Below are 17901 nucleotides of genomic sequence, written 5' to 3' on the forward strand. Positions count from 1 at the left end.
GAAACGCAATTCTTTTTGCATTTGAATTTCCGCTGCCTTGCACAGAAAGCTGTCAAGTGTTCAGGGGTGGGACTAGATTACTGGGCGTGTGTGTGTGTGTGTGTGTGTGTGTGTGTGTGTGTGTGTGTACCCTAATGAAGAAGAATGCTGTGCATCTAAACTAGGGATGCTCATATCCATAAATGAAGGCGATGCGATTTTCATTCAACCCAATGCGATCACTTTATTTCTTTGGTTTAGACAGACAGAAAATCAACAATTTACTTAAATGACTTCTAACGCATTGCCCCTTTTACACACACACACACCTTTTGTAGTGCGAAAAAAAAATAATAATAAATAAAAAATTTTAATAAAAGCAGATGTTTTCCTGTTGTGTGTGCAGGAAGTTACAGCTCTACCTCTGCCATGTAAATCTGTATTCTATGTGACTCAGGACACTCCTCAGTCTCCGTAGCAGCAGCGGTGCTTTGAGAACGCGCTCGAGAAACAGTTTAGCAAAGGAAAATCGATCTACATATCAAATATTAGTCACAAATTGTCACTTTCTGAATATGAAAAGCGCATCGACTAATGATGATCTAGGAATAAATCATATTTACAGATGCGAATGCGTTAAACGATTTATCAATACAAATGCCAACTTTAAATCAATGCATCACTTTTATGCTTTTAACTTTCATACTAATGCGAAACAGTGAATCACAATAGCAGTAATGGAGGGAGTGAAAGACGAGCTGAGTAAAGGATCGGAAAATGAAGAGACTACGGTGGCCGAGAAGTGCAAAACAACAAATCCGAAAATAAAATAACAAATGAACAAATACAGAAGCACATAAACAAATCTGAATACACGACTATTCGGACAAACTGGAAAAGGAAGGTATAGTTTGTGAATGGGAAAACTTACCGATCATTGGACGAGACACCTGTCATTCAAGATATACAGGAAGTACAACAGTCTGCAGCAGGAGAAAGTCATCCCCAACATCACTGCATATGAATGTCCTTCCTTAAAGTAGCTTTGAATTAATCCCAGTTTCTTCTTGCTTCTGTTTACTTCTGTTTTCTTATATTTAAATGTGCACTAATCCAAATAAAAAATAGTTGAAAGTAAACGGAGAATTTACACATGTACAAGAAACAAAAGTTATAAGATTTCATACTTCCTGTATATCTTGAATGACAGGTGTCTCGTCCAGTGATCGGTAAGTTTCCATTTACAAACTATACCTACCTTTTCTGCTTTGTCTGAATTGTTGTTGTGTTTTTGGATTTGTTATTGTGTTGCACTTCTCGGCCACCGGACGAGACAAAGAAAAATTAAAAATAAAATTCGAAGGGGGAAGAAACCAAAAACAAGGTTAAAACATGAAGGGGGAAAAAATGATGAACCTTATTGCAGGAAAAAAAATAATTGCAAAGAGAAACTGGGTAAAAGGATGGATATATGAGGAGACTAAGCAGAGGGAGAGATGAATGGAGGAATAAAAGAGGACAGGAAGATGAGGGTGAATAAAAGTGTAGGAATAAATCCAGGAGAATAGAAGACTGTGGCGAGATGAAAGATAAAATGTTGAAAGGGGAGGACAAGAAAACATGTAAGAAGATTAGCGGAGTAGAAAGAAAGACCAGATAGAATGGGGAAGAAAAGGGGGAAAGATGGAAAAGTGTGAGGAGAGAAACAAGGGAACGATGTAATGGTTTCTCCTCACTGTCTCTGGCTGTCTCATCTCTCTCCTGCCTGTCTTTCTCCTCACTGTCTCTTTGTCCTTTCTGCCTTTCTTTTCTCATTTGCCCCAGTGCCTCTTTCTCCTCACCATCTTCACCTTCTTTCTTCCTCCTCTTTTCTTTCTCCTCACGTTTTTTTTTCTTCTTTGTCTCCTCCTTTGCTCTTATTTTCCTCTCCAAGGTCTTTCACCTCTGTCCCTCTATTTCTATGTCTCTGCCTTCTTTCTCTTTTTTCTGTCTCTTCTTCTCGACCCTGTGCTTTTTGTTGTACTGATACGAAGCCCAAATCATTTTCACTCTGCGCTAAACACGGCTAATGCTAAATTCGTCTCTCTGAATGACTTCATGATTTGCCATTGTTATCCACGCATCACATTTCCCAGTGAGATTAGCATCGTTTGCTGTGTTTCGTCTTTTCAACGTGTTGGTGTCTGTCTTCACCTTCTGTTCGCTCATTGCTTTGTTACCCGAGTGTGTTCACCTGTTCTGTGTTTGCCGCGGGGTGTAAATGTTAGCTTGAACCAAAACTGCTGAAAATTTCCATCTGACTGTCTTTTGTAAATAAATAAATGGTAAAATAATTGTATTTAAAACCTTTTTTTTTTGGGTCAAAATATTTACAATTACATCATATTTTGTGTCTGCGTTATTCTGGTTTGTGGGACATCAGTGGTTAAATGCCAGACTGGAAATATTGTGCACTTTAGGTCATTGATCAGATTTGGTACTGGAAATTTTAATAAATTGTACTCTTTGGAAGTTAAATGATTAGAGAAACTGTATAAATAAGTCATTTTCTTTTGTGTGTCTCAAACAATAAAATGCAATCCCCCCCCCCATTTTTTTTTCTTTCTATATAAAAAAAAAAGGAACAAACGCAACATAATTCACATTTAGTGTTTTCAACTGTGAACAAGAAAAAGTGCAACATGCACAGACCCTGAACATCCAAAACCTTCACACCACAAACAAACCAATGCACACAGAACCATTTAATTTCAATTCAGGTTTTTTTTTTTTTTTTTTTTTAAACGCGTTTCTAACAATTGGACATTGTCCCAAAGTTGCTTTACAGAATTTAATGTTAAAACGTATTACAGACATAAGAGAATGCAATTGCTTGCTTTTTATAAGAACACAACACACAAAAAATCAAAACAAAAGTCGTCTAAAACACCATGTGACCTTATATACAACTACCTGTCGATTTGTGGATATATAAATAAGATCGGAGTCAGATAAGGTCAGAATTGAAGGATGAAGGTGCATTGTGTCCTTTTTTTTTGGTTTTGTTTGGATGAGAAACATCCCTTATTTTTTTTTACTGATTTTTGTTCTGGGTACGATCTCAGTGGATCTTGTGAGATTGGCAAGCAGATCAGGTTAGTGTAGTGGTTTGTGATGGTAGCAAATCTTTTGTTCTGTTCTACCTAATTCTAAGACCTGATGAGGACCAAATGTTTGTCCTCATATGTAAAACAGTAGAATTCAAAGAAAAAAAAATTATTTTTCACACAGTTGTGTACACACTGTGTATATGCAGTACATTGCAAAAGTTTGACAGGTTGGCATCAATAATTCTAGGTACGCTTGCCCACAGTTCGGTTGTTTCAAACATCTTGGAGAACTAACCATAGATCTGTAAATGTAGGCTCCTCAATCCTTTCTCATGTAATCCCAGACAGACTCGCTGATGTTGAGATCACGACTCTTTGGCGGCCAAAAACGATTATTTCCAGAGCTCTTTGTTCTCTACACAGAAGTTGTAAGTTGGCTGCATGTTTGCGGTCGTTGTCCTGCTGCAAAATACATTTAAGGCCAATCAGACACCTCCCTGATCGTACTGCGTGATGAAGTACATCATTAATCCTGACCACAATTTTGTTTGCAGAAATGCAGCTCTTTGCAGGAAGCCTTCACCATGCTTTGCTTTTGCCTACATAGTCATTAGTCATTGTTGAAGTGCTGGACAACGGTACAATAAACAACCTGCCTCCTGCTACACAAATATTTCAGATTGACTCTTCAATCCAGAGCTTCTGCTGCCAAGTTCCTGCCTCTGTTTTGCATAGTTCAGTCTCTTGGCCTTGTTTTTATGTGTGATGTAGGGATATTTTGATCTGCAATTCCTCCATGAATACCACTTCTGGCTAGACTCTAGAAGGAACACCTATTTACCTTTTAGCCAATTGCGGGTGATTCCATGTCCTCAAAGTGTCATGTAACAAGGCAGGATCAGATTCAAGTGGAGGAAATGTTTGTTTTTCTTTGGTTAAATAAAATAAAGAACAAAACATTTATGAATATAAAGACACACCAAAAGTGAGATGTCTGCTGTGTAAGATGAGACGTGTATACATGTGCTGATTGCACAAGAATTCTGTTGGCTTGTAGCGATCATGTGACATGCCATGTGATAGTGAAGTGGCTGATCTGAAACCTGTAGTCCGGGGCCATAATCCTGACATCAAGCTGGAGAAACGCTGATCTGCAATGATCATCTATTGGTCTTATCTATGTAGGGAGTGTCTACAGGTGAAGAGTGCACCGTGATCCAGAACCTGACGTGCCTGCATGCACAAAGATTTCATCAATTAAAGGTTAAAACTGGTCCTTTTTCGTCAGGTCCAAAAATGGTGCTTTTAGCCTGATTTCATTTAACATGGACATCAGAGACAGCTGTGTTCATGTACAGTATATGACTACCAGACTCTGTTAGGGTACAGGAATCATGCAACCACTAATCTGTCTGATGAAATTTGTGACCTCTGCATGGTGTGACCTCGGCCACAGAGACCAGGCCCCCAGCCCTTGTTGTCACCTGATGCAGGTGGCTGTGAGAGGGGATGTCGGAAGCGCTGCTCGAGGAAGCGGAAGCCTGGCAAGCGGGCGGGTATCCATGCTAGGCTAAAGGGTAGCCCTAGCCGGCTCTCCCGTTTATTCTTCTTTCAAACGTCTGCTCTCTGGACAATAAACTGGATTACATTCGATTTCAGCGGACCACGCAGCAAGATTTAAGAGACGGCTGCGTCTTTGAGCAATGTTTTTGTGAAAACAGTGACAGAGTTTTGGGAGCCGCCATCCAGCTAGACGGGCTAACGGGCAAAAGCAGCTCTGTGCGGTTAGACTTGCGGTGGTGGCGTGTGTTTATCAACACGGAATGGTGCAATAACTGTGCTTGTCTCACGCTATTGCTCATCGCTAGTGGAGTTCGTCACTATGATGCAGGCCATTTTTTTACCACGGGAATTCACAACTGTTTTCATTGTCTGAGTGTACATTCCCCACAGCGCTAATGCTAAGGAGGCACTGAGTGAACTCTATGGTGCTATTAGCCGTGGATGACTGCAAAAAAGTGCGTACGCTGCAAAGAAACTCCGTCTTTAAAACAGAGGACAAGACGGCCTTAAGAACAGCAAGGGCCAAACTATCTCATGCCATCAAAGAGGCGAAGCGCGCACACGCAAAGAAAATCCACAACCACTTCCAGGACAGCGGTTACACCCGAGGCATGTGGCAGGGCATCCAGGCGATTCTCTTTGTCAGGAATGTTGTCTGGTCTAGGAGACTTCTGTGGGTTAACTCTGCAGAGTGCTCAGGGAATTTGCAGTACAGCTAGCAGATGTCTTCACTGGCATCTTCAACATTTCCCTGAGCAGCACTGTTCCTACATGCCTCAAGACAACAATCATCGTCCTCGTGCCGAAGAAGTATATAGTCTCATGCCTCAATGACTTTCATCGTGATTAAGTGCTTCAAGAGGCTTGTCATGAGGCACATCCAGACACAGCTTCCATCCTTACTGGACCCCATGCAGTTTGCGTATTGTCCAAACCATTCCACGGACGATGCAATCTCCATGACCCTTTATTTAGCCCTCACCCACCTAGACAACAAGAACACATACATTATGAATGTTGTTTATAGACTTCAGCTCAGCATTTAACGCAGTCATCCTTCAGCATCTCATCGAGAAGCTGAGCTTACTGGGCCTGAACATCTATGTAACTGGATCCTGGACTTCTTGACTGAGACCTCAGTCTGGCTCGGAAACAGCATCCCCAGCAACACCACACTGAGCACTGGAGCCCCTCAGGGCTGTATGCTTAGCCCACCGCTGTTCACTCTGCTGACTCAGAACATTCTCAACTGATTATCGGTGGATCCTCAGTGGAGATTGTCCAGAGCACCAAATTCTTTAGTGTTCATCTGGCAGATTACCTCACCTGGTCATTTAACATCAGCTTAATCACCAAGAAAGCCCAGCAGCGTCTCGTGAGAAGCCTACGTGAGAAGGCTGGGGAAAGCTTATCTCCCTCTCCCAATCCTGACCATGTTCTACAGAGGGACCATCGAGGGCATCTTGAGCAGTTGCATCACTGCCTGGTTTGGGATTGCAAGACCCTACAGAGGGTAGTGAGGACAGCTGTGAAGATCATCGGCGTCTCTCTCCTCTCAATCACTGACATTTACACCACACGCTGCTCTGGAAACGACTCCGAGCCATGAAAGCTCTCAGCCACTCTAACATGTTAAAGATGTTCAACTGATCTCCACAGCATACCGATCGATGTTTGACACATCCTGCATTAATCCCCATAAAGAGCAAACAAAAGAAGAGTGAATAGGACATGCGTCCACACTGACGACCGTGATCTGAGAGCCATCCTAAGAACTTTAACTTTCCAGAACTGTAGAAAATCTGCAAGAAATTCTTCAGATTTTTTCATTCGAATCACTCAAGGAGCTGTTTTGATCAGAATCCTGTATTGGTGGTGGTGTTTGGATTCTCTGTTAAACGGATTCCGTTTGGTAGATTGAGTCATAATCTGATTGAATTCCTCTCGGTTGAATATACTGCACATGATTTAATTGCTCTTGGAAGCGTCATTGTGGTCTTACAATGAAAAGATGCGACTGATTCCATTCAGTCTTCATACTGTAAATTGCATGACGATGACGAAGCTACACTACTGTATATAGACCAAAGTATGGGGATACCTGACTTTCAGCCATATCTGGTTCTTCCCTTGGGTGTAAAGAGGACCTGAAAATCATCCTTGACTAAAAGTATAGCTACCTTACTGCAAAACTTTCAGCACAAGTTATTGAATGTAGGCTTGAGGATCCATTAGTCCTCGACACCCAGACACATTTAAATAAAAAGCCAAAAAAACAGTTGACGAGGTTTTATTTCCTAAAATACAAATCGATTTGTACACCTCGTTAACACGGCATTAACCATCAAAACAACACGGAATAAAGAGTTTAAACAAGACAAAGTAGCAAAGCTTAAAAATAGATCTTTAGTTAACCAATAAAATTACCATCATGTCTCAAACTAGTAGAACCATTAGCATTCAACGGACAAATAAAAACAAATATTCAGTTTTATTCAGTGTCGACAAAAACTGGTTCCCAAAGTACATCTATTGACTCATAACTGTAGTTGAGTAGGAAAAGTCACTTATACCTTTTTGATACTCCAAAAATTAGGCCAAAAATTAATTTCAGTACAGTAACAAAGTACATTTAATCAAATACTTTACACCACTGACCCTTTTCCCTTTTAAGTTAGAGGCACACAATTTTATATGACGTCTCAGGATGTGGAAGCGTTAAATCTTCTCTTCATTAGAACTACGAGACTCAAACCTGTTCCAGCAGGACGGCAATACCTCTGTGCACAAAGCCAGCTCCATGATGATCTGCGTTATGGGTTGGAGTGAAGGATTTCTTGCTATAAAGCGCCAACCCTATTGAACACAAATGAATGTAAGCACTGACTGCACCCCAGGTCTCCTCACCTTCTCACCTTTACTAACGCACTTGTGATGGAATAAAATCTCACATCTTCCCAGAAGAGTGGAGGTTATTACACGAGGAAATGGAGACAAAATGAGGACAGGGATTTGTCCATGTAGTGTAACTTACATTCTTTGAACATCTTCAAGCCTGAGCCATAATTTATTTATTTAATTGACAACACCTAACCAAAGCTCTTGATCCATTTCTCTATCCACAACAATGGAAAAGAGAACTCGTTAGGTGCATTGTGTCTGCTGACCATATACTTCATTTTTGTTTGTATTGGCAACATGAATCAACAAGTCTCAGTGTCAGGTGGAGTGTATGATGATGATATTAACCCCTCAAAGGGTCATTAAAGGGTGTCTAATATTAAAATTGTATTCTCTCCTTTGTAATTATACCCATTTCTACAACCTACATCCATGCACGTTCTCCTTGACATGTTTCGACCTTTTCTTACACAACGAATTGCACCCATATTTCTCCTTATATTTCATATAATGGTTCCATTTTCCACTTAAGCATTGGATGCACAAACTTCTGCAGCCTTCTGCCAAGTATTTTCTGCTGAATTTGTTGAACCACATGCGATCCAGGCAGTGAAATGGAGTGTGCGTGGGAAAAGTGATTGGAAGACATGAGAGCCTGAGAGAGAAAAACTGAAACTCGTAAACACTCGCCCCTCCCTTCACTTCGTATCTGTGTGTCAGCGTGCACAGGTGAGCTGCAAGACAGAGTGTGTGTGTGTGCGCGCAACAGTGTGGTGTGTGTGTATGGTGTGTATAGTGTGTAGGAGTTGGACCCAGCTGGTGCAGTCAGAATGTTCAGGAGAAAGAGGAGCGTGTCTTTCGGAGGACTCGGATGGTATGTTCTTGAATAGATGTTTTATGCAGAGATTTGAGTTTGTAGTTTGTCTTAGTTGCTCTGGATCATTTCTCTCATCGTTCTTAATTTTTGCAACTCAGTAAGTTCATTTCTCAAAACAATTTGTGCCACAGCACAGCTTTTTATAATTTTTCTTTTTTGCAAAAGCCTTTCCTTTTTACAAATCTTTAAAACAAGTATTTGTGTGAATCAACATCTTGCAATCAGAAGTCCTTTTGTCGTCGTTCACATACCAGATCGTCAAAACGTTTATTGTCGTCAGTATGAAGGCGCACGGTTTCAGTGTTTCCTGAGGTAAACTATGGATTACGATAAATCTAAATAAAATTGTCACACATTCGTATATCGTACAGCATGTAGTGAAATGCTTTTTGAAACGGTCTCAAAAATACATATATTAATTAATAAATAAACCAAAAATAAATCGGTGCATTTCTCAAAATTTGTACAAACATTGGATTTCTTGAACTTTTCTCTAAATCCTCAGTTCATCTCTCAAAAGTAAGTATTTGTGTCGGTGAACATCTCATTCCCATCAGAATGAAAAGTCTATTTGTCATTGTTCACAAACAAAATCATCATAATGTTTAGTCGTGTTCTCAGTATGATGCACAGTTTCAGTGTTTCTTGATATAAACTACGGTTTTGGATCACTGAGACTGAAAATGCACAAAATTAGACGTCCTTCTGTTTGTCATCTATGAATTTCAGCAGCACAAATTCATTTATTTGTTGGATATTTGATTTATATTAATTGATACGGAACAGGATTCACACTTTTACTGTACAAGTGTTCGCTTGTTTTAGTTGTTCGTCCATTTTTCGAATGTATAATTCTGAGTTTTGTCTTTTCACTCTTTAACTGAAGGCTCAAGATTCACCTTTGACCTGTTTTAGAGAACTTGTTGATTATTGGTTGATCTGATGTCGTTCACTCGTCTTCATTAGTGACGTTTAAGATTCATCTGCACAATTCAACACATTTACAAAAAAAAAAAGTTTAATGGAAATTTTAAGTGACAGATTCTGACAACTGGTTTAACAATTTTACATTCAATGACGTTTACAATGAACTGATGCTGAGATGTTTTGAGGGTTAAAACGATTCAGGTGAAACCAGTCGAATATATTTTGATCAACATAAACACATAAACAACTGCTAATGTAGGAAACAGCAGACACTCGTACACAATCCATTAAATAAACGTTTCAAAGCAACGAGAAAATGCTTTTATGACGTTGACGTGATGTGATGGTCGAACAAGTAGTTTTAAAAATGTAATTTCTGATATGAGAAACGCCGCAAAGCCGCTGAGAAAAACTGCAAACGTCGGACTTTCTGGCGCAAATCAATTAGTTTGATTAAGGAAGTAAGTGTGTTGTAGCTACCTCAGTGTCCTGGCTTCTCGGAGCAAAACAATGGTTGTGGCAACTATTTAACCATGCAGACTCTGTGAAAGTGTTCTGGATTTATAAAACATTTAAAAAGGTAGTTACTGTAGAATCCTGTTTAGACATACATATAAATTTGGTAAAGGAGAAAATGTTTGTTTCTGATTTTAAATATTTAGAACGAATTTTAGTTTTCCAGCAGACATTTCAAAAGCAGGTCAAAAAAGGTAGCCAATAATATGAAATAGAATTTGGCGTATAAGACCAACGCTTAACAATAGAAGCAGCTAACATTTCCATGAGCTCCTATTATTATTATTATTATTATTATTATTATTATTATTATTATTATTATTTTCTCGTATTACAGTTTTACTAGTTGGTCAAGTTTTAAAATTAATTGAATCTCTGTACAAACAATAGTTAAAAGGTCTAATAGTGATCATGATTGGAATATACAGTAATCCCCCGTTTATCAAGATGGTTACGTTCCAAAAATGCTTATTTATTTATTTATTTTTATAATTAACAGTAAATCATCCTTTAAACACGCACAGAAAACATTTGCAAAAATATTTGAATGAGATGAATATTGTTAATGGGTAGAAATCCAGTTCACTGTATCACATGTACAATGAGAACTTGTTCTGTAGTAGCGACGCCTTCGTGTAGTTTCTCTGCGTGTTTATTGGTTGACGTGTCCTATGACGTCAAAAAAGAAGAGTTAAAGATGCACGTCGTCGCGTTCTTTACTTTCTATATGGTACGGTATTAACTTTTTTTACTTTGTAATATAATTAATAATTGTACTTTTATTAATACGTTTCATTATTTCAACATAAAACTCCTTAAAAACAACTCCCAGAAAGTTTTTTGGTCTATTGAAAATGAAGATCTAAACAGTTGGAGTCTGGTGTCATTGCAGCGAAGTTGAGGTAAACAAGCCGGAATGTAAATAAAGGAGGAAATTATGCATGTCGAAGCATCTTGTGTTTTGCTCATGTGTTTTGGGCGCCGTTTTTAAATATATCCAGATTGTTGGTGACTAAAATGCCACTCCTGGGCCCCTGAGCAAGGCCCTTAACACTTAATTGCTCAGCTGTATAACTCTGGATAACGGCATGTGCTAAATCCATAAATGGGAATATATATAAGTGGTTAAAAAAAAAAAAAAAAAAAGGCCAGTTATTGGAACATCTTTTGTTTTTCTCAACCATTCATGACAACTAACATTCCATATTTACTGATGGAGAAATCCGATATGAAAATGTGTCCTTTACGCACGCAGCAGAACAAAGTTATTTCCCTCTAGTTTTGCATGTCATTGTGTACCTTTTTGACGAAGCCTGAGCTTCTCTATAGATTAAACTCTATCGTTCTTTAAGATTACACACTTCTTCAGTTTACAGGAAGTAAAATTAATGTTCTTGAACACATGGGTTTGTAGATGGGGTTTATGATGAGATTTATTTATTTATAAAAAATTTTGCAAGAGAAACAGACATAACGTCTCAACCATGGGAATGGGGGGAGGAGGAGGAGGGTGGTGGTGGTGGGGTCGTTATTGATCCATAAATGTCTTTCATTCGACGCATGAACAGAGCCGTATTGTGGAATCCATCTGCTACTATTTGCACCACAGTTTCGCAGTATTTACCCTCATCCAGAGAGATGAACGGAGCAGGAAATTGAACAAGCTGCGTTGCCGTTGTATCCACGTCCCCGTCTCGCGTCGTGTGTACTCGCTGGCTATTTGGTAATCAAAGAAGCCTGATCTTATCTCACACACACACACACACACACACACACACACACACACACACACACACACACACACACACACAGACCTGACCATGATGAGAGATGATGAGGTACAGTAACAGGAGCCTGGCATTTTATGAAAAAGAAACACATTATTCCTGGACAAATTGCTGTGACTCCATGACAATGTTTTTCTCATTCTAAGCTGAATGTTTTGCTCTTGTTAATGATAGCTTTATAGTGCGAGCGCACACACACACACGCACACACACACACACACACACACACACACACGCACGCACACACACACACACACACACACACACACACACACACACACACACACACACCACACGCACGCTTTGTTCCAAATGGAACTAAATCTCGCAGCACAACGAAACACCTAAAGTTCCTGATTCCTAAAGCCTTGGCTGCTCTAACATAAGTACACTGTGTAGCCAAATGTTTGTGGACACCTGTCCAAGATTTTGTGGGGTTTTTTTTTACGTTTTATTCCACACAGCTCTTGCCAAGCTGACACTATTTAGGGCCCCTAGGCAAGGCCCTTAACCCTCTGTGCTCCAGGGGTGCTGTATCATGGCTGACCCTGCGCACTGACCCCAACTGGGATATGCGATAAAAGAATTTGCTGTAATGGACATGTGACAAGTATAAAGCCCTTTTTATTTTTTTTTTTTTAACCTTCATTTAGTTTTCTGTTATAATAAGCTCCACTTCCACTTCTGGGAAGATGTTCCACTAGATTGAGTAGAGATTTAAGATCCAGTGTAAAGCATATCTTCATGGAGCTGACCTGTACACAATTGAGTGCATCTGATTTTCTGATAACAGTGTGGACAGGAACATGTGGCAAAAGTTTCTTGCTGAGGATGGAGACACCAGGAAGGTGGAAAAGAGGAAGACCAAGGAGGAGGTTTATGGATGTGGTGAAGGAAGACATGCAGGTAGTTGGGTTGAAAGTGGCAGATGTAGAGGACAGAGGGGTATGGAGACGGATGATCCACTGTGGCGCCCCCTAATGGGAGCAGCTGGAAGAAGACGACGAGGTTATTACCGTAGTTTTCAGACTATAAGCCGCTACTTTTTTTCCACGTTTTAAACCCGCGGCTTAAACAACGAAGCTGCTTATTTATGAATTTTTCCTGGGTTTTTCCCGGTTTCACAAACTTCAAGCCAAAAAACTGAACCCCATAACATTTAGACCAATGAAATTTCCGAACGGAAACGAAAAAACGCACTTCACCTGTGTTCTGAGCTGCACAGCATCGGGAAAAAAAGCTTCACCGATGGTGATTTTTAAACGCACGACGATGCCAAAAGAAAAACTCCCGAGAGAAATAGTTGTGAAAGGAAGGAGGAAGACAGTGAACAATGACTTTCTTGGTCGGCTACTGTTTAGATACAAGCCGTGGACCAGACACTGTCTTTCATTAAAGCCTGTGTAAAGTTCATTAGTTTCAGTGTAGACACCTGCGGCTTATTTATGTTCAAAATAAAAATCTTTGTCAAATTCAGTGGGTGCGGCTTATATTTGGGTGCGTTTAATAGTCCAGAAATTACGGTTCACATACAAAAACACAGCTGAATACTTTTGAACCACATGCAACACATTTCTGTTTTCATTCCAGTAAAGAAAATTAAAACACCATCATTGCTGGTGAATTTCACCGGGTGGAATAGGAATTAAACACTCCGGGATGTACTTTATACTTGTAAAACCAGATTTTATCTTTTTTTTTTTACTCGACACATTTTCCACCTAAAATCCCACCTTTCATTGCACAGGCACGTGTTTTTATTTATTTATTTATTTTCCGTTTAACAGCACGAGTTCAGTGCGTCTTCCTCCGAGCTCAGTATATTTATACAGTTTGCTCGAAACCATGTGCCCACTCAACACACCAACACACACACACACACACACACACACACACACACACACACACACACACACACACACACACACACACACACACACACACACACACACCATTATTATTATTACAAATATAATGACGTCTCGGAGCACACTGCAGGTTACTTGTCTAGAATGGTGCACGTTTATGCCTCCAGGTTTTAGTCTCCGCTCCTCTAACGTGTCGTGACGTGCATAGTGTGTGTGTTTGTCCTTGTGATTTCATGGCCAGACATAAAATTCTATATTTCACTAAACACGTGCGTGCGCACACATTTGTCTTCCTGTTTCTGGAAGGAATTAATTGAAGGATGGAATGAAAAACTTACAGGTTTTTATTAAAAACTTGATTCTGATTTGCATTAAAACGCCAAAAACTGTCAGATGGTCATATACTTGTGGGGACATTTGGTCCCCAAGTAAATATAATAACATGCCCACACACACACACACTTACACATTCGCTGGTCAACTGTCTACTCTCTTCTTTACACGGTCACTGAACACACACACACACACACACACACACACACACACACACACACACACACACACACACACACGCGCGATCAGAGAAGCCTGCAGTGGAACCGTAACCATGGTGCAGCAGCTTAATTCGTCTCCACACCTTCCTCCATTCACGGCTTGAATCTCCGCATGCGTAATTTGCTGCTATAATTTCAGCACTTCGCTCCTGTTGGGTGTAAAATAATTTTTTTCCTTTTTAAAGAAATCTTTGACGTAGACGACGCGCCACGACACGGCCTATGAGGAGGCGACGCCAGCTGGTGTCTGTTTTCCTGACCGTAGAAATACATTTTTTGCATTTACACTATTGGTCTTTTTCAATAGATGTTGCAATAAATTCACCCTAAAAAAGGGTTCAAATATCTTATTATTCCATGTGCGATCTATTCGATGAATATCCTAATGTGAGATTATATTCCGTATATGTTTTTTCTTCATTTTATTATATGTCGCCAAAAGTATTCGGACGCCCGATGCTAAACGTTAGCCTGAAATTTTTCATTTACTTAAACCAAAAGACCCAAAACCTGTTCCAGCATGACACACGGTGCACAAAGTCATCTCCGTGAAGATCTGGAAATGTGTGGAAGATCTCCTGCTATAGAGCTCCAACCCTATTGAACATGACGAATGTGAACGCTGGCTGCACCCCAGGACTCCTCAAACTTCTCATCTACACCAGTACTAACAACCTTGTGAATGAATAGATCTCACAGAAAACTTTCTTTTCGGCTTCTCCCGTTAGGGGTCGCCACAGCGGATCCTCCGCAAGTTTGATTTGGCACATGTTTTACGCTGGATGCCCTTCCTAACGCAACCCTCCCCAATTTATCCGGGCTTGGGACCGGCACTGAGAGTGGCTGGGGATGGTTCCCTGACCGGGAATCGAACCCGGGTCGCAGCGGTGGGAGCGCTGCATCTTAACCACTAGACCACCAGGGGAATGAATAGATCTCACAGAAATCTCCACAAATTCTAGAGGAACATCATCTCAGAGGAGTGGCGGTTATTCCAAGAGCAAATGGATGTTCATAAAGGAGAACATGCCAATCTTATGGGCAGGTGTCCACAAACTTTTGGCCACCCAGTTTAGATTTTGATAATGATTTCTTCAATTTAAATAGGAGTCTGTTTGGGTTTCCTCTGGGTTCTCTGGTTTTTTCTAACCTCTAGTAGGTGCAATTTCAGCCTGAATAAAGGAATGGATTTATTTCTCACATGCTTTTTTCACATATTGCATAGGGGGAAAGGATCAGAAAGCAGGGTCAGTCATGATACAGTGACCTGGAGTAGAGAGGTTTAAGGGCCTTGCTCAAGGGCCCAACAGTGGCAGCTTGGTAGTGCTGGGTCTTGAACCCACAACCTTCTGATCAGTAACCCAGAGTCTTAACCACTAAAGCTCCTCTGGGAACGCACTGAGATGGTGTAGGTGTTTTCCATCCAGGAAGATGAATTTATAAATAGCAGTGAATGTTCTTTCTCTCCCATGCTGCATGTGCTGATCTTCTCGTTCTTCTTCTTTCTCATTCTAGGATTGACAAGCCCAGCGTTGCAGCTCTGAAGGCCAGGTCAGTTGTCAACTTCACGTTCTCTCAGGGGCAGACGAATTTCAAAGTGTAGATAATACCTTAACCTTCAAATCTACGCTATGTAGACAAACGTTTGTGGACACCTGACCGTACGAGGGGTTTGTTCTTCCTTTTAATGAGCATCCCATTCCCATGTTCAGTCTCCATTCACTTTAATAATGAGCTCAGCTCTTCTGGGAAGATGTTCCACTAGATTTTGTGGAGATAGTGTGAGATTTTATTCTACCACATCGGTCAAGTCAGGTACTGAAGAAGGTGAGATGATGATGAGGAGGCCTGGGGTGCAGTCAGCTTTCACGTTAATCATGTTCAATGTGGTTGGTGCTCTACAGCAGGAGATCTTCCACTCCAACCCATGGACAAGCAGATCTTCATAGAGAGGCTGTGTGCAGAGAAGCATCATCATGCTGGAACAGGTTTTGGGTCTCATAGTTTGAAAGAAGGGAAAATGTCATGCTACAGCATCCCAAGACTCATACGAGTGTGTGGCTGGAGATTTCAGGTGTCCCAATACTTTTGGCTATATAGTGTATTATTGTAGTGATAAAACGGCACAGCACCCTGGAGTGCAGAGGGTTAAAGGCCTTGATCAAGATGATTACCGGGGCTTGAACCCCCGACCTTCCGATCGAGAGCTTTAACCACTAAGCTCCACCCCCTCCCTCCCCCCTTCAGAGGAACCCAGAGCAAGAAAGTCTGTGTGAAGTTTCTCATCTACTGAAATCTGAAGAAGTCTCCATCTTAATGGTGCTAGGATTTGAACTCGCGACCTTCTGAGCAGAATGTAACCGCATCTAAGGGACTTTGGCAGGATTCCACAAATTCTGTATGCAAGAATGGGCAGCTTTGTGCATCCAATCAGAAGGTCATGTGTTCAAATCCCACTGCTACTAAGCTCTGAGCCCTTGAGCAATTTGCTCTGTATAAGGTTGTGGCCCAGATGTCAGAAATGTGAGAGAAGTAGAAGATGAGGTGTTGAGTGAAAGACTGTTTATAGAACTAGTGTCATGAACGTGACTCAGAAGAACGAGTCGTCTCCGAGTGATTCGTTTATTTTCTACTGGACGCTCATTAACGAAGAATCAGGAAAAGGAATGAAGTAGTTTCTCTCGACTCTTCTGGTCAGAGTCGTTTGTTCTTTTGTCACGTGACTCCTGCAGACGCTTTGCAGTTCATTACACAGGAAACAGAATTGAGTCGTTTATCTGATGAATCCTCTCGTTCGAGTCGTTCGATTTTCTATCACGTGACTCCCACAGGCGCTACACACTGCAATAGATCAGGAGTATTTATTTTATTTTGTGCGTATCTTGATGTTATTGATACAATAATTATGGGAGTCACGTGACAAAAGAACTAAGGATACGAACCAGAAGATATTGAGAGGCGAACGTTCTGTTTTATTTGTCCTGAGCTGCAGCATCATATTTTCATGATTGGAACTGTAGTCGTGTGTGTGTGTGTGTGTGTGTGTGTGTGTGTGTGTGTGTGTGTGTGTGTGTTGGGAATCTACTTATTGAAAGGAGGTGAAGGAACTTTAAAAGCGCATCCTGTCGTGTTTCACTCCATAAATCTGAACTCCTGCTGCATTTTTGCTATTTTTTTATTTTTATTTATTAACTTAAGATCAGGTTTTATAATGGGAGCAGATGAAGAAGGTGAAGAACAGAGAGATAAACATTAAAGCTGGTACAAGTGGACACAGGTGTTTCTACAGTACAGACTGTTCCTGCCTTTTTTTCACACATCATACACACATCATACATGTGCTCTGTTTAAAAAAAAAAATAATAATTCACTCTACAATAGACTCAATTTCTGTGTGTGTGTGTGTGTGTGTGTGTGTGTGTGTGTGTGTGTGTGTGTGTGTGTGTGTGTGTGTGTGTTTTAGCAAGCTGTTGCCTAATGATTTCATCTCCTTTGATTGACACTACAAAGCAAGTCTGTTTTTAACCTGCTGCACTGAGCATTCAGATATACAGCATAATTGTGTGTGTGTGTGTGTGTGTGTGTGTGTGTGTGTGTGTGTGTGTGTGTGTGTGTGTGTGTGTGTGTGTGTGTGTGTGTCTCTGTTTATGCCAGGGCTTTTGTCTATGTAATAAAGATAAGTGCTGTCTGAATTGTTAATGAGAGAGAGAGAGAGAGAGAGAGAGAGAGAGAGAGAGAGAGAGAGAGAGAGAGAGAGAGAGAGAGAGAGAGAGATCAGAGGGCAAAGAGACTCAGTGTTACTTGCTGATGCTCTACACACTCTGCTACAGAGCTGAAGAT

At 40.6% G+C, this 17901-nt stretch overlaps 1 protein-coding gene across 9 annotated transcripts in view; it reads left to right on the forward strand.

Moving 5' to 3' along the window:
* rap1gap2a (RAP1 GTPase activating protein 2a) overlaps positions 1–17901 on the forward strand; it is a 113291-nt gene that overhangs the window by 8995 nt on the left and 86395 nt on the right. For 4 of the 9 annotated variants that reach the window (XM_083547915.1, XM_083547945.1, XM_083547916.1 and 1 more), the window contains exon 2: positions 15577–15612. In XM_083547915.1, coding sequence (XP_083404041.1) covers positions 15577–15612 — 36 coding nt within the window. Of the gene's footprint in view, positions 1–8232; positions 8407–15576; positions 15613–17901 lie in introns of those variants that run through there. The other 5 variants (XM_083547944.1, XM_083547946.1, XM_083547917.1 and 2 more) reach the window with 4 other exon arrangements.

Source organism: Silurus aristotelis (genome assembly GCF_946808225.1).
Source record: "Silurus aristotelis genome assembly, chromosome: 8".
Lineage (NCBI taxonomy): Eukaryota > Metazoa > Chordata > Actinopteri > Siluriformes > Siluridae > Silurus > Silurus aristotelis.